We start from the raw sequence: 22,787 nt of genomic DNA, 5'->3' as shown, positions 1-22,787 counted from the left end.
ATTTTGTTGCATTCTCAGGGGTTTAAACATTTTTAAAACATTACGAATTGAAGAAATTCTCTACTGGTATTTTCTAAACCCTAAGTATGTATTCAAGATGTGCCAAAGTGCCACTTTCTCTTCGTTAGGATGCAACTGTCAGCTGCCAATGGGTGGGTTTGGACAAAAAAATGTCTTCCATAAATTGAAATCCAGAGGAAAGAATATATGATAGAGCGAAGTCAAAAGGTAAGGCACAATGCCAACCATCTCATCCTCATTTTATTAATATGAATAATTTTATAAACATTTATTCCATCAACTATTATAATACCTTGGCATTCAACAACAAAGTGTTTACTGCAGCTGCCTACACAGGGAGTTTCTATTTAATTTGATTTGATTTTACTGAATATTAGGGCAGGAAAAAAAAAAAAATCAAAGCCCAGGTTTTGGAATCGTTCACACCTGAGTTTGAATGCTGGTTCACCACTCACTCACTATGTGACCTTGAGCCTGTGACTTAAGCTCTCTCAGCCTTTGTTTCCTCATCTGGGAAAAGTGACTATCAATAGTGCTGCCCTTATGGGACTACTGAAAGCATAAATGGGATAATAAATGTTAAGAGCTTGGCACATAATAAAAGCTCAATAAAATTAGTTATGACCATAACCTTATAGGTCTACTAGTCAAGGCCATTCATTTTATAGATATGGAAACTGAGGCCTTGAGATCTGGAAATGACTCGCTTAGGGTCACACAGCTGATCACTGGCAGGGCCCAGAGAGCCCAGGTCTCTAGACTTCCAGAGCCAATTCCAGACCTGCTAATTAATGTCTGCAAAGCTTAGCGACCACAATCTTTCCAAAGCTTAAGATGCATGTTATTAAAACCCAGAAAGGCACAAATCACTCAAGGTAGAACTAGGAAGGGTAGAGGGAGGAGGGGAGTAAACATGCCTGTGAAGGGTTTGAACTTGTTTTCCAGGTCAAACTGTTGCTTTCCCAGAACTCCAAGGTCTACTTTCAGGTCAGGGCAAATTGCATATTCTTCAATTGTCTTGCTGATTTGGAAAATCTTATCAGTTACTGCTTCTGGAGCAGGACCTGAAAATCAAACAGCAAACAGTAGGTCACTTTGTGCAGCTGACATGTAAATATAAAAAACGCAAAGCTCATCAATTCTTCTACACTAGCACATCTGCCATTTACTTCATCATTCAGGCAGCAAAGTATCAGGGTTTTCTAAAAGAAAACATCATGTTAATAATAACTCATTGATGGTTCCTCATATTCAGGTACAGCAGAATGAGAAGCATTTCATTTTCTCCATAGAGAAACAAAGTAAAGGAAGATTTAGGATCTGTGCTGATTCCGTCTTTGAGAGATATGGGAAGGTGAGTTCAGAACACAACAGAAGTGTTATTACCAGAACCCTGGCCTCCCAAGGTCTCGGTTATCTGTTTATCCTACTGAACATAAAATTAACCATCCTTAAAATGATAGCAAACTTACCTCCATTGGAAATATTGAATTTGATTCCAAAATCTCCATTGGGCCCTCCAGGGTTGTGGCTGGCTGTCAGAATGATCCCACCAATGGCTTTGATCTTTCTGATGATGCAGGACACAGCAGGGGTGGAGAGGATTCCATTCTGTCCAATAACCAAGCGACCAATCTAGAGAAGAAATCCAGAACACACACTTTAACATCAATAAGTCCAGAGATACTGCACAAAAACACCAGTACAACAGGCAGATGAGCAAAGAATATTCAACTGGACTAGGAAAAATGTTCTTTAATGAAAATTTATTGCTCAGTTGGTTATTATTATTTAGAAGTAGAATATTATTATTGTTGTCGAATAATATTATTATTGAAGTAAGAATCATCATTGTTGAACAAAGCCATTCCTTCAGATAGTTTTGTGGGAGTTTGTAGTTTTAGAATTGTGTATGATCTGGTACTATTATAAGACTCTGGCAAGAAAACATAAGAATATTCGAAACAGAGCCTTTCCAGACCAGGTTCACAATTTGGATATATTAAAAGTTGTGGGGGAAAAAAAAACACATTTTTACCCAATTCAATCATACTTTCAATCCATATTAGGAGAGAGGATGTAAGTTTAGTTATTTCAAGGAATTCTAACCCCAAAAGGTGGCTTTTGTAAATTAAAATGTTTGAAAAAGTAAAAAGGGCAAACTTTATACAAAGAATATTATAAAATATATCTCATAAATTTGCTTCCAGTCAAACTTGGATTTTGATATAGTGAGTTCCTCAAAGCAGGACACACCCAGGTTAGGGTGTACCTGGATCATCTCCTGGCCTAAGGCAGGGAATCTTGGGAGTTACTACTAGGAAAACCAGTCAGAATTGCCCACATGACAAGGCTATAAGTAATACTTCTGTTGTGTTCTTAACTCACCTTCCCACATCTCTCAAAGATGATATCAGCACAGATCCTAAATCTTCCTTTACTAAAATGATAAAAATTTATGTTTCAACATGACCCAAGTTGGAAAAGAAAAAAGTTCTGTCAGTTTCTCTGACATACTTGGAGAAGTCGTGACTGCTACATAAAAAAATTTATAAAATGAGGAGTTTATGCCCTCCCTCCTTTCTCCCTGCTGAGAGAAGGGACAGAAATTATCTTAAATTTTCTATTTGTTATTTCTTTTTGCCCCAACCAAGATAAATATGGTTGAAGAAATGACTTGACAGTAGAAGATGTGTTTCTAACGGTGAACATACCTGAGAGATACCTGGATTCCCTAGGGAAGTTTTTCTGGGACTGTTACCTCTGGCGCCCTTCCATAGGTCACTAAAAGCTTGACTGCCTTATCATTCCACCCCTCCACTACCAACCACCTCCCAAGGAGCAGCTGGTTGGTTCAGTTTCAGTCACCTCTTGGCTCTCCTATGTCTCTCTCTGAACAATTTTTGTTATACTCATATTTTTGCTATAACCTGCCACCCTCAGGAAGTGATAAGGACTAGGGTAGGTGTTGTAACTGGGCTCCTTTACAGACTACAGAAACCTGCAGATGGTATGAAATCAATATTAATGGTTTTTACTGAGCTGCAGAGTGCTTTTTACAGCCCACACACTATCAATTCATTCTCACATTTGCTCCTTCCATTGTGTAGATGAAGAAGCTGAGGTCAAGAGTTGTCATGATCTTGCCCATTCATTCATTCCTACACTCATCCAACAGCAATTATAACAAGCATTTATGGAAAGGTGCTATGATAGACATGGGGATAGATGACATGACAAGGTCACATGACATCTAGTGGCCATTACTGGGAAAAGCATTGAAACTTCCTGATTCATCAGAGTGGGAATGGTGAAATCTCAGGCTTCCAGCAGTTTCCAGGTGTGGTTCCAATGAGAATAAAAGTCTGTGGTTGAGGAGTTCCATAATTTCAAAAGGAAAGGCTTAGAGATGACAATTTAATCAGCTAGAGTAGCTGGTGGAGTTATCTGAAAATTGTATTCGTACATTAAGCATACCAGCTTTTAAGTTTTGTATGTATTTGGCATGATAAATGAATATTAAGCTATGCCACTCCTTAATTCTACCATTCCTTATGGTGACATCTGCAGTCAATAATGGTCCAAGACATCTGCAGTCAATAATGGTCCAAGATTATACCAGAGAGTAAGAGTGAAAAAGAAAGTTGAGAGATAGAAGCAAGGGAAGTCCACGGTAATTTCTTTCTTTAGGGCCCAAGAAGAGGTACAGCTGGCCAAAATATCCCCTTCTGGAGCAGACTCTTTCCTACGAATCATCCTCAGGATTATTAATCTTCAACTTGATATCAGAGATATATTGTTCTATTCCCTTCTCCCCTTAAGGAAGTCTGCAATAGCTCCTTTGCTCTACCTTGGCTGAATCTATCTTACCTACTCAGGCCCACCTAGTTCATCTTTTTAAACTATAGTTCTAGCTGTGTCCCGCTCCCCCACCCCACACACACACACTCAAAAACCTTCTCTCTACCACATGATCCAGAAATTCCACTTCTAGGTATAGACACAAAAGAAAGCAGGCTCAAATGGATAACTTATAAACCCATGTTCATAATAGCATTATACGCAATTGGCAAAGGTGGAAGCAACCCAAATATCCATCAACAAATGGATAGACAAAATACAGTATATACACACAATGGAATATTACTTAGCCTTAAAAAGGGATGAAATTCTGATACGTGCTACAACACGGATGAACCCTGAAAACATATTAAGTAAAATAAGTCAGACCCAAAGGGACAAGTATTGTATTCTTCCAATGGAATATATATATATTCCATTGTATATACAAGGTACACAGAATAGGCAAATTCATAGACAGAAGGAAGAATATAGGTTGCCGGGGTCTAGGGGTAGGGGAGATTGAGAAGTTATTGTTTAGTGGGTATAGAGTTTTAGATAAAATGATGAAAAAGCTCTGTAAAGGGATAGTGGTGGTGGTTGCAGAACACTGAACATAAGTAATACCACTGAATTTTACACTTAAAGTTGGTTAAAATACTAAATTTCATGTTATGTATACTTTATCACAAAAAAAATAAAAATTAAAAAAAAAATCTTTCTCTGGCTTCCAGGTGCCTGCCAACTTAGAGATAACTTCCTCAGCCTGGCACCGAGACTCCTTCATCAAACAGCCTTTTCTGCCCTTCTTCCTCTCCTGCACCTCCCTCCTGCATAACTCATGTCACACTACTAAGCTAGAAACACCTCACTGTTCATCCGACATGCTATAGTCAAACATGACAAAGAGCAAACTTAAATGTTCCTTTTAATTGAAAACAGGGCCTGATCTTTTCTTATGTTTCACATACATTTCTTTACCCTGCTAATCATACACACAGGTTCTATTCTCATTTCTAAATGTATCTCTAAGTTTAAAGCTCTGGGAACCGTAGGAGATATCGGTATTATAAATGGAGTCTCACCGATATTTTATTTTGTACGTTAAAACTTCTTGTAAATGTAAATGTAGGCAGCTCTATGCAAACAAAAACAAAGGGAAACTTCTAACAATGGTAAATTATATTCTATAATCCATAAATGCACCAGATAAAAGTGTACTAAGAGAAAAAAATGAAATGATCCCCATTTAGATCACTAAACTGAAAAGTCCTCCAAGAATTGGCTCATGGGTAGAGTAGGTGCTGACAAAGATGAAAAAAGAACATTGACTTCTACCAAAATCTGTGGCAATAAGTTATTTTTCCTTTAGATTTCCTTCCTAGAGTTCTGCCCACAATCAGAGGGATGTTAAAAAAAAATAAAAATAAAAATAAATTTTTTAAAAGGATGTTAAAATATTCAGAATTTAGGATATGTCAGAAAAAGAAATCAAACTATATAGGATTTCATAGGTTTCATCAGATGTAAGTGCTTTATTGGTCTACTAAATGTTTTAAGTAATTCAGTTGGGTAGCATGACTGCTTTAAATGCAACACTATTTTTAATAAAGAATGCCCTTGGAAAGACTTAAAATATTGCTTATGCTGCCACAGCTCTAACAAAGAGGCAGGTACCATATTTAGTCAATTATTATCACTTAAATGTATTATTTAGCAAAACTTCAGATTGTAAATCTGAGAAAGTCTATAGGGTCTGCCTGAATTACACATTCCCACCACCTCTTCCACATCTTTCAGCTCCACACAAAAATGAAATGAAGCCAAATATATCACAGCAAAGGGGACAGTGTACCAGATGCACTCAACAATCTAGATATATGCGGAGAAATAATGTTCCATTCATTCTCTCTCAAAAGATTAAAAGGGTCTTAATACCATTCCCTTTGCAGCTCTCTTCAAAGGTGAAATTTATAGCATGTCACATTTTATCTTGAAAATGTGTACGCGTCATAATAATTTCATATTTGAGTGCTTTATCAGCAATTTTTACATGAGAGTCATTCAGATTCTGAAATCAGGTATAAAGGAACTTCACATTATAAGCAATAGGATCTACAAACATTTTAAAATTTAATTTGGTAGTGTGTTTTCTCTTCTTTTTTTTAATTTGGCTTTTGTAATCACACCTGCTTGGCGTATGATCAAAACAGACTAAAAATGAATGCCTCGCACATTTGATGGCAATGCTAAATTTAATGTTCTCAGAACCAGTATCACCTCCAGAAAGGAAATACAAAAGATGTTTTAAAATTTACGAGTACAGAAGGACTGTGTGCTCCAAATTATTTCTAAGTTTAATATAAAACATTAAAAATATATTTTTGGTTCCACAGAGGAATCTGCAGAGCAAAAACAGCAATGTGCTGATGCCCACCTTCCTATAAATCAGCGGGACTGTGCAAATTGTTAGATCAATGCTTTCTGGTGAAAGATTCCTTCTGATTTGGTTAATTCAGCCAACCCAGTTTTTCACGATACAAAGAATTAGCAGAGCCTCCTTATAGTATAATCTTACAGGCATTATTATCTCTACCCTGCTGCACAAATTCACCACACACAGGGCTTCTTTGTGTCCAAGGTCATTACAAGCAGGTTCCCCTGTAACGGGTCCTCTTGGAAGGCTCACACCTAACATTTTCCAATCCTCTCCTAGCATTTTTGCATGACTACCAGGATTCATCAACAACGGTATGGCCTTGCTTTTGTTTTCCTGTTTGACAAGTGACTGAACTTCAACAAGGAAGCCATTGAAAGAAAACAAAATCCCCTTCTCTCCACTATTCATTAGAGCCTTCTAATATAGGATAGAGTACCCCTCGAAACTAGTTAGAATGGAGATAAGACAGCTTAAGGCTGAGGGTGTACTTTAGATGTCTAAAAAGCAACAGGTATTGCCTAAACAGACACAGAGCACAACACATAAACTGAACTTACGTTCCTGTATCCCAATGTGACTATTGTAATTTCAGGAGCATTTTCACAATATTTAATCTCTGAAGACACAATGAAACTTAACTAAATATTAATAGAACTGAGGTATAAGCCACATACAAATCTTTGTACTTTTGTATATTTCTGCAAAATTAAGAAGTTACATGGAGTGCCAGAAACGTAACAATATTTATCATATACCAACCCCATTGGCGGCCGCCATCTGCACTATTGTTTCTATTGCTGATTTATTGAAATACCGCCCATCTCCGCCGACCACCAGTGAGGATCCCTGGCGATCTTTTAGGTCTATGGAAAAGAATATACTCTGGATAAAATTCTCCAGATAGCAAGGCTTTGCCTCGAAACAATAGGTTTTCTTCCGTAATCCACTAGTTCCTGGTTTCTGATCAGAGTAGGGAGCTGTAGCAAAAGTCAACAGAGAAAGAGGACCTTCTTCCATTTTCCAGTATTTCCCAGAAATCCACTCATTAAAATCACTCATTTTTCATTTCCACCACTTGGCTCAGCGAGGGTATCCAGAAAGCAGTCAAGATCCACAAACTGGTCTGTCTGACCTGAAGCTGCAACTGTGTCGTCTGAATAACCAAAATAGAGGTTGTGCCTGGATGATCACTCTCAAGGAGGAAGCTGGGTTAATTCCTTGTTGTCATGGCCCCTTGTGAAAAAGTTAAAGGCCACACACCCACCCACATTCACACGCAAAGCAGATCTTCAAAGTTGTTTTGATGAGGACATTTCTGCCCACATAACCAAGCCAAATACCCTTCAATTATTTTTGCCTCATGTTCCCGTTAGGGTGGAGATAACTCCGAAGGCTGCTGCATGAGGCAGACTTCAGTTACAAACACCAGATGGCTGCCAGACTCCGCTCCCAGAGCCCAGGCATAGACGGAGCAAGTGCAGACCCAAGAAGCAGGTTTGTGAACAAGACACCCTGCTCCCAACACCCCTTAAACCAGAGCCTCTCTAGGCATTCTCAGCCTCACTGAGAAGGCCATCTGCAACTAAAGTTGTTCCATGCCATCTAACAAGTTAAAGGTCAATCTTAAAATGGATGTGAAGGATCTCAGTTACCTCTGGTTTTCTTGCATCACTGTCATTTTGATACCCAAGTGATTTTTTTACTTCCCACATGCAATCTCAGTTAGAAGAAAAAAATTATCTAATAGAACAAATTCATTCATTGACCACCAAGGATTTAACAAAATAGTATTCAGTTCTAAAGAATAGATACCTATAAATATGCCCCGAATGACCAACAGCTTGGTCATTCCTTTGAACTTATGAAAAATTGGGGATGAAGATGTACCAAATCCTTGAAGATATAAGCAGAACAGGGGGGAAAGATATGTTTTCTGAGTGCATGAGGCTTCATCAAGTTATTTGAAAACAATACTATGAACATAAGATTAAATTTTGTGTTTTGATTTTCTCAGTTTCAAATAGACTTGGCTTTTAAGAAAACATTTTTAGTGAAGCAGTTTAAGTCTTTCACATTTGAAGAAACTAACATACATAAAAACATTCTACCTGAATACGATATCCAATCCCATTTGATCTCTGAGATTTTACTAAAAATCTACTTAAGTGCATACATGTGTGTTCTTTACCTGGTTCAGCAGAAGTTGCCAATTAAGAAGCTCCACTGTCAAGGTTTTGGTGACTTGTTAAGGATGCTTAAAAAGTAAACCAGGATTAGTTACATCACATGTTTGGAGAGTTTGACACGTGCACTAAGGAGTCAAGGTTTTCAAGGGAAGTGAATAATCCCTTGACAAACTAAATCTGAGAATTTTTCAGACTTTCGGCAAGGTCCAAAAGTAAACAGGTGCTGAGAGCAGCAGGCTACCCTCTCCATGGCACGAATGGCCCTGTGTTCCACAGGCTGCTCTGAGCAGGGCCAGCAGAGCCATTGGGCTCATGAGCAGAAAGCGGCCACTGGCAAAGGAGCCTGTTCTTCAAATGACAAATGGGGTTGGCCTATGTGCAGGGAAGACCTCGAGACAAAACATTAAAACAATTCACAAGACATGAAAACCAGCCAGCCAAAAAATGATTACCTTTTATTACTTATTTTTGCTTACTTAGTTTTTAAAACTAAAATTTCTTAGAAATTAATTTACAAAGTAAGCTAGCTTTATTAACAGTAGTTTACACACCCACTGTTTTTCAACTTCCTGAAATGCATTTTTTTTAATTCATATTTTTTTAAGTTCGGTGCCCACTTTCCTCTGGTTTCAAACAGGCTAGCAAATTAGGTCAGCATATGCATCTTGACATATTTAATAATAGATCCAGATTCGTGAAATATCAACCCAATAATCTTTTCATTGGGAATAACAAAGCAACCAACCACATAACTGGTAGTTTTCTTAATAAGATCTTGAAATCCAAGGGTAGATTCAGGGACACATGGTCACGAGAGTGCTCCAGCAACCCCAACCAAAGCGTCTCCGCCCACACACTCCAGCATGTTCTCTGACGGTGGTCTGCCACTCTCTCAGTGAAGCTCCTTCTAAAGCTGGAACTAGAAGAATAATGTTTTGTTGGGTTTCTTTCCCACACATTTATTTATTTCGGCTAGCCTGTGGTTAATCAATTCCATAAAATGAGAAATTATGAAGAATCAAGGCATAAGTATGCAACTTCAAAATAAATGTGAAACGCAAAAAATACAAGCATAAATGTGGGTTCATTCACCACACGAGACCTAACAGATCTTGTTTCAAAGGCTGCAAACGCTTTCTTTTTTCTGGAAGACTGTGTCCGCGTCAGATACTGGAACACCTCAGCTTATCAGTGTGTGTTCATGTGAACAAAACTTATTTCTAAAAATACTTTTTCACATTGCGTGTGTTGTAAAAGCTACTCTTTTCTAGAATTAAGCCTGTTCTTGGGCCTAGTGCCAGTTTCTAATGATCTAAAACCCGACTGATTCAGAAAGTCTTCCAAGTATAACTATTCGGATTCTTAAAGGTAAAAAAAAGGTTTTTTTTTTTTAAGGTAGTATGGCAATCTTAATAATGCTGATGTTCCTCCAGACTTTTACTGATGTTTTTAAAAATGCTTACAGCACCAGGTCTTCCTAGGTGGTCTCCCATCCAAGTACTAACCAGGCCCGACCCTGCTTAGCTTCCGAGATCAGAAGAGATCGGGCACGTTCAGGGTGGCATGGCCATAGACGGTGCTCTTCCAGTCTTAACTTTCCAAATACTTGATATGCCATCTTGGAGTTCATTATTTGTTTGCCTCTTCATTTCAAAATTTTTAAAGGTACCTCCCCATTTGGTCATCTTCATATTTAAAAAATCATTTAATCCAAATGGTAATAGCAGTGGTTGAGCATCGAGAGGTCATATGTGTCTAACCTATGGAATGAGGTTACTAGGTGAAACTACTGTCTCCCTCTTGGATGGCAATGTCAGTGTGGGCACATGTACTTTTTTACTTCCCTGAGTATGAGTTAGCTTGACAGCTAGACACAGACGGGGGAGTATTCCCACCTCTCGTGGCTCTTGCACAGGTGGGTGAAGACCCAGCAACTTAAGTACACGCCAAATCTAAGGTTCCAGAGGAAATCCAAAACAGAAAGTACCGTTTTCAGCCACTACATATGCCTGGCCTGGTGTTAGTCAACATGCAAAGCCAACCCCGCCCCTTCCCCCCCCCAAAACAATCCTTGCCCTAGAAAAGCTTCTATTCTAAAAGTGGGTCTGAGTCATAATTTTATGGACACTATAGCACTCAACCCCATATAAAAATATTACCAGAAGCAGCAATGTTAGATGGACTGTGAAGTGTGGTAAAAAAGAAGAGGCATTAAAAACATTAAGCTTCCTAAGACGCTCAGACTAAGTGGGGCAGCTATTAAGAAACTCATTTGTTTTAGCTCTCCAGCAAAGGTTGAACTTCATCTTCGGAAACGTTACTGTCGAGCATAGCGAACCCAATTTGGCCTAATGAATTCGCCTGCATTGCCAGTACTCCTTCACAATGACACAAATTACATTTAAACCATATGGGGGATTTAAGGATTACTCCCTTCAGACAAGAAACTTTCATACTGGTCTTGGGTCCAATCAATTTCACAATGGCAGAGTTATGAACCCCTTCACTCCCGGCCTCACAAAGACTCCGGCTCCCATTCTGATCAGCAATGATACCTTCCTGGTGGAACACAGTGGAAACTATAGTCCTGCCAAGCCTGCCTTCCTTCTTCCTTTCCTTCCTTTCCTTTCAATCTTTCATCCCTCTTCTTTTCCCTTCCCTTCCCTTCCCTTCCCTTCTTTTCCCCTCCCTCCCTTCCATCAATAAACATTTATTAGGGAACTAACTACTATTTCCCAGGACTCATGTGAAGGTCACATCCAGGGCCTGAATAGTTCACCTCTTCACACCAAAAGTTCTTTTTTAGCAAATGCCACAAGTGTGGGCATAGGGGATGGAACTGCTAACCCTGTCTCTAGGTGTAAGCACTGGAAAGAAAACTACTATCTGAGCTAAAAGCAGCAAGAATCATCAGACCCCCAGTTTGAGGCCATGAGCTTGTGACAGCTGCAGGTGCCTGCCCGCTGACTGCTTGCGGTGTTTGACACCAGTGACAGGAAACACGAGCTGGGAAACAGTCATTCATTTCTCCAACCAACAGTATGGTGTTAAACGCCAGCCCCAGGCACTGCAGGATAAGGCAAAGATCACAGGTTTAAGAGCCAGACATGGCCAGGGCTCAGCTCTTTGACTCTAAAACGTATGAGAAGTACAATCTTGAGGAATTTACTTAACTGAACTGAGCCTATAAAATGGGCATAGCTCTCGAGGTTGTTCTGAGAACTGAATCAGGTAATATACACGAAAACATCAGTACTGTGTCCAGCATGTAGCAGATTATCAGTAAATGTGAGCCCCCTCGCCCTTCTGATTCTTAATTTCTTCACCTCTAAAGTGTGATACTACCTGCCTCACAAGGTTTTTGTGAAGATGACCTCACTGAATGTCTATGAAAACCTCTGTAAACTACAAAATGATGTAACGATATGAAAAATAGGTAGATGGATGTTTGTTCCTAAGAAGTTTGTACCAAAAAGGAGTCATCACGGCATGGTGGTATCGATGCTGTCCCAGAAGTGCATGTACAGAGCTATGGCTCTCAAGAGGTTACGGTGATGGGGTGAGACTGGAGAAATAGTTGGGGTAAGATTATAGAGTCTCATAAACCACACTAAAGTTTATTTTGTAGGCACCAGAAGCTATGGAAATGTTTAAGCAGGAGGAAGATAAACGTTCCAAAAAATCTGTTGGTTTTTATTTCTTCCAACATGAAGACCCTACCTGAACATCTCTCTTTCCTCTGACCCTTTTCCACATAGTGTCTTTGACTCAATCCCTCTCTTCTCTAAAACTGTCCTCTACCCCACCTAACAAGAGTGGATTCCTAGGGCCATGTTGCTACTACGGGACCCTGATGCCAGGCCCTGATCACAATAGGTAGACACCTGACCAAAGCTGGATCAATCATATTTTCTCTCCTAGGAATCTAGAATCAGAACTCAAAAGTACACTAGTCAGATTCCCAGTCCATGAACTGGGAAGCCAGGTTAGCCCAGGAGCCGTGGGGCAGGGACAGTCGTGCCATGAGAATATCCACAGAATTGTGACGGGCAGCCAGATGATACATGGAAATACATGAGAACTATGAAGGATCCAACTCATTTAGACTTAGACATTTCTAAGAGTTGTGGACCTGATGTACAGGAAGAATTGGAAAAGAATTCATAATAGAATCAAGCAGAAAATAGGTTAGGTGAATCTTCTCAAGGGGGTAGGGGCTGCGGATTCGTGACACATGTGAATTGGGGAATGTGGTCTGTGAACACAAACCACTTGAGGCTCCCAACTGGCGTTCCGGACCAGGGTGGTTCCATATCCAGATCTCTAGTTGACATGCACCTCAGCCAGCTGACAATGTCAGTCACCCCCAATTCAATTGGAAAGGTAACTCCTAATTGCTTGGGGTAAAAGAATGGTTTTGAAGTGGGCATTTTTAAACACAGAAAGATTCAGAATTAAGTACAGACACATAAAGTAAACCAAACTCGAAGTACACAGAAAGTGAAATAAATCAAACTTATAGTATTAATATTTTTGTAATTAGTTTAGGAGAAAATCTAAGCATATTTGGGATTTTAAGTATGTTAGAAAATCTAAGATATTAGTTTATCTAACAGATTAGCCTTGTGAATCCAATTCATAACGTGTAATTGAGTAACTTATTTTGACCTATGATTTTAAGTTTAAAGAGGTAAGATAATTTTATCAAAATTATAAACATTATTCAAACATTCAAGAAAACTCTGAATGCACCATATTTATAAATTTAAATCATCAGGCGTGGACGCTTTATCAGAGAATGGACTCTAAGGCTAGACTGACAGGCTTGGAAGCCCAACTCTGCCAGTCAGTATGTGACCTTAGATAAATTATTTAACCTCTCTGTGCTTCCATTGTCTCATCTATAAAAATAGGGAGAAAAAAAAAGTCTGCCAACTTACCAGTTGCTGCAGTCAGAACTGAATGAGGTAATATGCAGAAAGTTTTAAAACCTGGTATAGGATACCCTACACAAGCATCTGATGTTATCATTATTAGATGATATGAGAACAACCTGAATAATTTCAAAGTTTTGCTGGTTAGACAAAACACTTAAAAAGTAAATAAACATATTTGATTTATAAACCTGAAATATTCATAGGCATTTCAGTAAATGAGTTTATAACCAATCTCTCTCTCTCTCTCCCTCTCTCTCTCTCTCTCTCTCTCACACACACACACATACACACACGCACGCATGCACAAACCCCAACAACTTATATTGACAAGTGAGTCAGCAGACAGAGAAGAAAATGAAGCAGATGTACTGAGATAAACAGACAGGCGAGACAGAGTAGCTGCCTTGGTTCCTCCTGTTTCAGGCTCCTGTGAGGCCCAACTGCACACCTTACCCTTGGCTTTCAAGAGACATCCCTCTAGCCTTATTATATAGTCCTCTTGGTGGCTCACTGTAGTCTGTCACTTGTGCCACCTATAACTCTTCACTGTGTTGAGCAGGGCTCTGTAGTGCCTGGCTCCCATCTGCAAACTGAGTCAGGCTCCACCTCCTGTCTCACCCAGGCAAGAAGAAGAGTCCTCCTCCCCTTCGCTGAGCAACCTCAGTCAACAGTAGGGACACATGCAAGAGTAGAATTTATGAGTTGGGTGACCTTGGGCAAAGTTCTTACCCTCTCGGTGCCCCCTTTTCGAAAACAGTACCTACTTAGACACTGTGGTGATCACTGCATGATACATACAAATATTGAATCATTATGTTGTACACCTGAAACTAATATGTTATGTGTCAATTATACCTCAGTTTTTAAAAAATGCATTTCTTAAAGGGAGCAATAAAAAAGAAAATAGCATCTACTGCATAGGTTTGCTGTATGAAGATATGACAAGTTAATAAATGTAAAGAGCTTTGCACTGGCTAGTCCTACTGCCTTGTGAGCCCTACTTAAGTGCTAGCTTTTATTACTGCCTTAAATCAATCTGAAAATATGTAGCTGTGTTTCATACCTATTTATGGGTATATGTATTTTAAGAGTTAGGAAATGTTCTTTAAAGAAAAGGAGAAATTACATTAAACTATAAAGAAGGTACAAGGCCAGAAGAATTACAAGGGCCAGATGGCTTAGGGCTGTACAGAATCCCAGAATCAAAAAGGTTCCTGAAGCACATTTTGAAGTTAAAAACAAAACAGCTGCCTCAGAGCCATGTACATCCTCTAGCATCCGTCAGTCTGTTGTCCATCTGTTTACACATCCATGAACCCAACAGTTACTGCATAAACTGACTTACAGCATTCATTTCACCAGGCATTGTGCACCACATGAAGTTGACAGACTCAAGTTGCCAAGAAACTTCTGATCTAAAAGGAGAGATGGATAAGCCAACAAATCATTTTAAAAATGGAGTAAAAAGTGCTAACCTGGGAGCTCACAAGGGAGCTATGAGCGCTCAGAGAGAGAAAGTTATGGAAGGTGTTCCCCACCTCCACAAATGCCGCTCTTAATTTGTGTGGTTAAATCGAAAAACAGTCTCTATTTGAAGATGCACAGGGCTTAGTAATCCCTTTCATACATAATGCACACATGAGTAAGATTCTGTTTCATTAGAAATTACCAATATTCAACCATTTTGATCTATAAAAACAGCAATTTAGATGGTTTACATAAAAAATTTTATATTTCTTTTATTTCTTTTGGAGTAGCTTCAAATTTTTTTTCATTTAAATCTTTTAAGAATATTAATTTGGAGCTAACGGAATATTTTCTCATATTCTTGCTATTACCAGGAACTGTGTATTAAAATCCTCTCGTAAAAAGAGATCTAAAGAATTGTCTTATTTTTAAATCATTCATGGTTGTATGTTTCCCTCTTCTGGTGGAAAACGGGAAAACAAGCAAGCATTCCCAGAGCCTCACCAGGGGGCGCACCAGCTGGCTCCAGTGGCATTGCACAACCCGGGGGGGTCTCATTCACCTGGCATACCATGGGAATCATGCCCCCTAGAGTTTTGTGCCAAACAGTGGTTGGCCCGCGATCAAATAATTAACATGTGCCAAGATTTTGGGGTTTTTAAGAGAGGAAAGGTGAAGTTATTCTCTGTCTCATCGTTAAGAATTTTTCCAATAACATGGCCTGGCCAAATTAGGATGTCCAGCTGTAAACAAAATGAGTGAAGGTGGACACAAAGAGGGGATATTTTTTGTGAGCCTGATTTTTTTGTAAAATGAGAATAGTAAAACTTCCTTTACAGGTTCCAAAAGTAAATATGGAAAGGCATGTAAAGTGCTTAACACAACGCCTGGCCACAGAGTAGCCACTCCATAAATGTTATCTGGACTCCCCAAAACAGAAAGAGATATTGATAAAGACTGATCACATCCTTCTAACACATCCTCTGATCTCTAAAGCAGGTGAGCCCAGGCAGGAGAGAATCAGAGATATGGGTCAGTCTACATGGTCTGTGTGGTGGATTAAACATCTACAATGGGCCAGGGAAAAGGTGGAGGAGGAAATCTACAGTATCTGCTCCAACCAGAGGGCTATAGAGTCAGAAAGGCCTGAGTCTGAATCCTGCCTTTGCCACCTTCTGGCTGTATATGGCCTCTGGCCTCGGTTTTCTTGTTCGTAAATTAGGGACAGTTCCAGGGACAGCTGAGCCCTTTGCAGCAGGGTCACTGGTCTCTGTGAGAGGCCCTCTGGTAGACTCCTCCCCTCCCCACACACCCCTTTTCTTTGCCCCAGAGTGTTTGGTTTCTATCACTAAATAACAGAGTGTGTGCCAGGGTTTGGTATGTACAAGCCTCCTCCCCTGCTCAGTGGTGAGGAGAAAGACAGCACTTTATTCATTTTGGAACCTCAGCACCTGAAATGAAGTATAGTGAAGAGTCAATAAATGTTTGAGTGGCTATACTGTTAAAGGAAGAGCATTAAATGACCTCCGTGAATAGCATTTTTGATAAATGGAGGGAAGTTTCTCCAGTAGTCAAGTAAGTGATCTCCCCTCCTGAATCAGCCTCAACTATGAAATTACTCCCACCATCACATACCACTCCCAAAGCACAGGGCATCCACAACAAAGCACACTCCACCTGAGAACGGACATTTTAGGAAGCTTCTACAGCACAAGGACCCGGGCAATTAACAGTTAGGAACAGAACCAGAAGATGCAATAGTGAAGGGAGTAGAGCTGCTTAGTCTGGTTGAGGCCGAAAGCTCGTGCTGCTTCCAAGGGGGGCACTGGATAACAGTGAGCAGAGAGATGGAGAGGAATTCATGGTGCTCATTCCACAAGGTGAACTTCAGTGTAGTGTAGTAAAGTGGTGAGAAAGAGAGACTAAAGCTAACAAGAGAAAAAGAGGGTCATGGCTGACCCCTTCACTAATATCAGAGTGCGATCTATAGGTAACAGCACAGTCCTGCTGTACATCCATTTTGGGGGGTAAATTTTTATGACCATAAATGTGTGATTTAACTTAGTGAACTGTGAGTTATGCATTCTTTAATACGGGTTTTGATCAACCAACCCAAGTTAAAAGACTTTCCCTTATGAAAACATCAGGTCACATACAGACTGTTACATGTCATGTAGCCTGCTGGTTAAAGACACAGAATCAGCAAATGAAACGAACATACAAACGAGCAAAAACACAAACTCATAGATACAGGCAACAGAATGATGGTTACCAAAGGGGAAGGGGGTGGAGGTTAAAGGGGGTCAAATATATGGTGATGGAAGGAGACTAGACTTTAGGTGGTGAGCACACAATAGTATATACAGATGTCATGTTGTAAAGTCATACACCTGAAATTTACATAATGTTATTAACCAATGTTACCCCAACAAATTACATTAAAAAAATTTTAAAGATAATCTTGGCAAACTGATAGAGCCCTTATAGGGAAGGTTAGCTTTATAGTTCACTAACCTAAGTCTCCAAGGTTAGTGATTCTCCCTTCCCATTAAGGTCATAAGATAATTCTCAAATTCGGTCTTAGGCTGGCCTGTATAGAAAAGAAAGCCTCAGGGGTCATGGACCTGTGTTGTGCTAACTCATCGTTTGCTGCCTTGCTGCCCTCCTCCCTTCCTGCAATGCAGCAGGAAAGATGAGTTCTTTTTTAAAGTCTTAAGCCTGTGGGCTTACTTTCTACAATGGCTCCCTTCTTTTGCCTGTGCTGCTCCCTCTACGTAGAATGTCTCCACTTTTCCTGGCTTCCTTTTCATTATCCATCAGGACTTGGCTCAAATGCATCTCTCCTGGAAGCTCCCTCTGACCACTTATCCATTCATACTCCCCAGAGCTCACAATGACACCCGAGGAGGCACCTGTCTCACTGCATTGTAATGCCCACTGGACCATGAGCTCCACTGGGACCTGGAGACTATCCTATGCACTGTGTATGCCCCAAGTGCACAGCACAATCCTGAGCACTGAAAAAAATGCTCAGTAAATGTGTGAGGGATAGAAAGCACCCCCTCAAATATTGTTTAGAAGTTGGTGGAGCAAGTAGATCCAATCATTACTAGAAGCAGTATCCTAAAACCCTAATGGGTAGACCTGGTGTGCAAATACCAAACACTCTGACTAGTACTTAAGCTACTCAGGAATAATTTTGCTTACGGAGGCTGGCTGCTATGTTTTTTTGAGATGAGATAACTGAGTATCAGGCTGATAACATATTACTGAAAACCTAAAATTATGTAGAACAAGTCTCCTACCTCACCTTGTGCATGAAACACTCTCTATAAGAAAGGCATTTCTGTTCTGAAATTTATAGGCTTCCTTTAACGGCTGTGGAGCATCTTGATAAGTCATTGACAAAGCTAAGGAAAGAAGTGAAATTGAGAAGGTGGGAAGTGGCTGAGGGACTATTAATAACAAAGAGAAGTTTAAATTGTCTGTATTTCCCATCAAAATCCCCAATGCCCTGTTTAACAGCCTGCTTAGGACTGTGTGAGATATTATGATAGGTAACTTCCTGTGCGTTATCTTATTTCCTAAATATACCACTATGATATTATTTTAATTTCACAAATGGGTAAAGAAAAAAAAAAGTTCAAGCAGTTTGCCTAAGATTAAACAGCTAAGAAACAGCATATTCAGGAATCAAACTCAAATCTGTCAGACACCAAGTTATACAGAAACAAAATTCTAATATAAAGGAAGTGATTTTTGATATCCCACGAAGATCCTCAAAATGGTATGATATCTTTACTTTTTGGTTATTCTTTAGCCATCTGAGTTTTGGACTTTGAGAGGTGCTAGATAAAATTGTATGTTGAGATTTATTTTGGCAGGAGGCTTAAATTAGTCCAGTGCGGTGACTCGTGAAGCAATAGAGGGATTTCAAAATAGCCATAACAACTCACCTTTGGTTTGCAACTTAGAGTTCCCAAAATCTTTGCAGGTCACTTATTCAGTTCTCATAAAACTCTCTGGTAGGGCAGATAGTAGAATTAATCCCATTTTACAACTGAGAATACTGAGCTTTAACTCAGTTATGCAGATTAAGTGATATTGCACAGTACATTATACAACTGAAATTTGAACCCTTCGATTCCAACCCATTACTATGAACTGAAGTTATGAGGTAAGATTCAGGGAGCCACCAAGTGTCCTATCTTCCATCTGGCCTTATGTCAAGAGGCCACAGAAGCACTGTGGTTTATGGGGTTATGTAATCTTCTTGTTAATTATTACCATAAGAATACTTTTAAATACGACAACAAAAGATTAGCTATCTGCATTAAACTAGTGGTTGTGCCTTGCCTCCACCCTCACTTCACTCTCAGCTAAGATTTCCCTGATTCTTCTTTATCATTCTGCTTCAAAATTGCCTCAAAAATCACCTTGCCTGGAAAGAGTAGACAACCTCATTCTTCTCATTCCCCTCGAAATGAAATTGGGTGGATCTCCTCTGTGTTCCCATGATTCTCTTAAGTATATTTTTAAATAGGACAACAAAAGTATTAGCTATCTGCATTAAACTGAGCCTCCTCTCATATAGTTGTAATGGGTTGGCTTGGTGGCCATCTCTACCCACTGCCCCAAAGATATGTCCTCCCAGAACTTGAGAATGTGATCTCACTTAATAAAAGGGTCTTTGCTGATGTAATGAAATTAAGGATATCAAGATGAGACCATCCTGGATTACCCAAGTAGTCTCTAAATCCAATGACGAGTATTCTTAAAAGACACAGAAGAGGAATAGACAGACATACAGAGAAGGCCATGTGAAGGCGGAGGCAGAGATTGGAGTTACGCAGCCACAAAGCTAAGAACACTTGGAGCCACCAAAAGCTGAAAGAGGCAAGGAAGAATTCTCCCCTGGAGCCTTCAGAGGGAGTGCAGCGCTGCCAACACCCTGGTTTCAGATTTCTGGTCTCCAGAACTGAGAAAATTAATTTCTGTAATTTCAAGCCACCCAGTTTGTAGTTGCAACCAGAGGAAACTAATACACTAGTATTTGCACCATATTTTTGTAACTACCTATGGATACCCCTTTACTAGCTTGAGCATCCTGAGAAGACTTTGTCTTACTCATCTCTATACCCTCAACCATCTTACACTACCTGGCACATAAAGAGTGCTCGACAATGCTTGCTGAATGAACAAATTCATGCCAGCATACAATTTTTGCAGCTTCCTACCTGGAGGACAACATTGGCCTGGGCCAGGTAACCACTCCACAGACTCATCCTAAAATAGCTATCTTCTAGTAGCCACTGCTAGCTCAAGATGCCAAAGAGGTAAAGGCCTCAGATCAACGAGCCTGTGACTGAGACTTACAGCAACTGTGAACCTCAGCCTCACAGATCAAATTCAAGTGATACTGTATGGACCAAGACAGGTTAGGACATCTAGGTGGTGGGTATGGTGGCAGACACAGAAGACCCCCACCCTCTGCCCTGCAATGACCTCGGCATTTGGAATAATCATAATAAGCAATGGAATCATCAGACTCTTCTGTTTACTAAACACATACGATGTCAGGCTTTAGAAATGCTTCACCAATTTTACTTCATCCTCACATGAATTTTATAAGTCAGATATTATTATGAGTCTTTTTCTACAAAATCTACACATGAGGAAACTGGCTATGGTGAGCTGTGTGATAAGTGTTTTTTAAGTGGATCTGACTACAGGAGGGCTTGGTGCCAAATATGTGGCCCAGCCTAGGGAGGCAGTTTATCATTTGTGACAGGTGTCAACCTTACTCCCAATTCCACCTGAGTTTCCTACATTTATTTCCCTTCTGCTTCATTTTTAAATGGATTTCATTTTGTTCCATATACTGCATTTCTTGAAGTCCCACGGAGGCAGTGTAACATAATAGTTTTATTACTGAAGTAAAACCTTTTTCCCCATCCCCATCCAGTTATGCCATCCTAGCTCCACTTTCTGGCCTCTTGGCAACCATGCAACGGTCTCTCGGAGTCAGGTAGGTGTAGGCTTAACATCTAGGTCTCCGGTTCCTGTGGCTTAGAGCTGATGGGACTTTCATCCTGGGCCAGGGCCATTTTGTCTACTTGTGTTTTAACAAACCTTCCCATTGTGTACAATTTCTAAATGCCTAACCAAAGCATGGTTAGATGTTTACCAGAATGGAAGAGAACCATGTCCGCAGGCCACCACAACACACTGCAGGAGGAAAGCAGAAGGCCAGACACTCCGCCAGCATGAACTGTCTTATCTAAGACCCTCTCGACAGGGCAGTGTGCTTGAACAGTATAAAATATAGTAATTCATTTTAAACAGTTATGCTAGAGTATTTTCATCTAAATTAATGTTATCTCCTTCAAAACAATCACCTTGGGAAGCAATGTATTTATTCAAACAATGCTGACATCGCACTAACATTTCTGGAACTCTTTTTCGGGCAACTGTTTTTACGGTCTGTGGCACTTTCTTTAAAAGTCTTCAGTCATAACAAATGTCATCCTTTGAGAATAGATTTGAACTTTGGAAAGAGGCAAAAATTGGTTGGAGCCATGTCTAATGAATAAAGTGGGTGATCAAATCTTGTTACATCATTTTAGGTGAAAAATGAGGCATGACTATAAAATAATGTGACTGGTTTTCCTAGGTGACCCATAAACCGACTGGCTGAGAAATAATTCCCATAGAGGAGTTTCAAAATGCTTTGAGCACTGGATGCATCACTGGAATAAGTGTACAGTTCCCAGAGTGGTGATTTGACAGGGTACAATACTAATTTGGATATATAAGTTCAAATGCGTTGGTAAAAAAGGAAATCTGATTGCTTACACTCATGAAAATGAAGAAGCTGTTCTCTAGGAGAAATTTCTCCTCCTTTTTTTTCTTTTTGACAGCCTGATCTACTCTGGCCAGGGAGTCTGCTGAGAAAAACAGACTCATATCCTGCAGAAAGCCTTTGCTGGCCAGACCACCCCCTCCCACAAACAGTCCCAACACAGGCTCTGCCAGGTGTCCCTGGCCTGAGCTTCCACAGCCATCTCTTTTTCTTTAAGTATTAGTTCTTATAATACCTAGTGGTGACTGCTTTTTTTGTGCGTCTATCCTCCCCCAGTCAACAAGCGTTTCCTTGAGACAGGGGACAGCTTCAACTCTGTGTCAGGACAGTATGCACAGAAGCCTGGGACACTCATTCCTGTTCTTGATACAAACCCTCTGTCTTTGCTTCTTATACTCGTGGAGCTTTGTTTTCTAAATGTAACTTCTTCTGCCTGGCAACCCGAACTGGACATTCAGTCCAAGTAAAATCCACTCACTCAAATTTATAGAGACCTAAGGTAGACTGGTTGCTTAGGGCCAAAGGCGTAGGCGTAGGCGTAGGGAAAAGCGGGATTGAACGCTAATATATGGGGACTCTTTTAGGGCCATAAAAATATCTTAAAATTAAACCATGGTGATAGTTGCACAACTCTGTAAATACATCAAAAAATATTGAATTGTATACTTTATATAGATGAATTGTGTGGTCTGCGAATTATACGTCAATAAAGTAGTTTATTTAAAAAGTCCTCCGCAGTGGGAATGTTTGTGCCTTTGGTTCCTTTCTAAGATGGTGGTTGGAATAAATGAAGGTCGAGGTCTCTTCCAACATATAAAGTTAAAAAAAAAAGTTGATATCCACCTTGATACCCCAAGGTATGTCTCATACCGTAGACAAAGGCACGTTCTTTTCACCCTCCACAAACAATCCCCTAGATCTTCCCCCTTGGAGAGTACCAGGTAAGAAGTCTTCTCCAGCTAAAGCCTTGGTGAGTCTCCAGTTACTCAACACACTTAGTATCCATTTATAAAAGTTTGTTCCCAACTTTGAGA

At 39.9% G+C, this 22,787-nt stretch overlaps 1 protein-coding gene and 1 non-coding gene across 2 annotated transcripts in view; both read right to left on the bottom strand.

Annotated features, from left to right (window-relative positions):
- The window catches only part of LOC120618822 (phosphoglucomutase-1-like), a gene marked incomplete at its 5' end in the record, with an annotated part of 53,208 nt that overhangs the window by 23,845 nt on the left and 6,576 nt on the right, over positions 1-22,787 (bottom strand). Inside the window, 2 exons of the mRNA XM_039882878.1 lie at positions 939-1,085; positions 1,494-1,656. Of these exons, the coding sequence (XP_039738812.1) occupies positions 939-1,085; positions 1,494-1,656 (310 nt within the window). The remainder of the gene's footprint in view (positions 1-938; positions 1,086-1,493; positions 1,657-22,787) is intronic.
- On the bottom strand, positions 9,944-10,062 carry LOC120581490 (5S ribosomal RNA). The gene has a single exon (XR_005647290.1). It is a non-coding gene; the product is annotated as a 5S ribosomal RNA (ribosomal RNA).

Source organism: Pteropus medius, unplaced genomic scaffold, assembly GCF_902729225.1.
Source record: "Pteropus medius unplaced genomic scaffold, Ma_sr-lr_union100, whole genome shotgun sequence".
Lineage (NCBI taxonomy): Eukaryota > Metazoa > Chordata > Mammalia > Chiroptera > Pteropodidae > Pteropus > Pteropus medius.
This window is presented reverse-complemented; position numbering and strand designations above follow the sequence as displayed.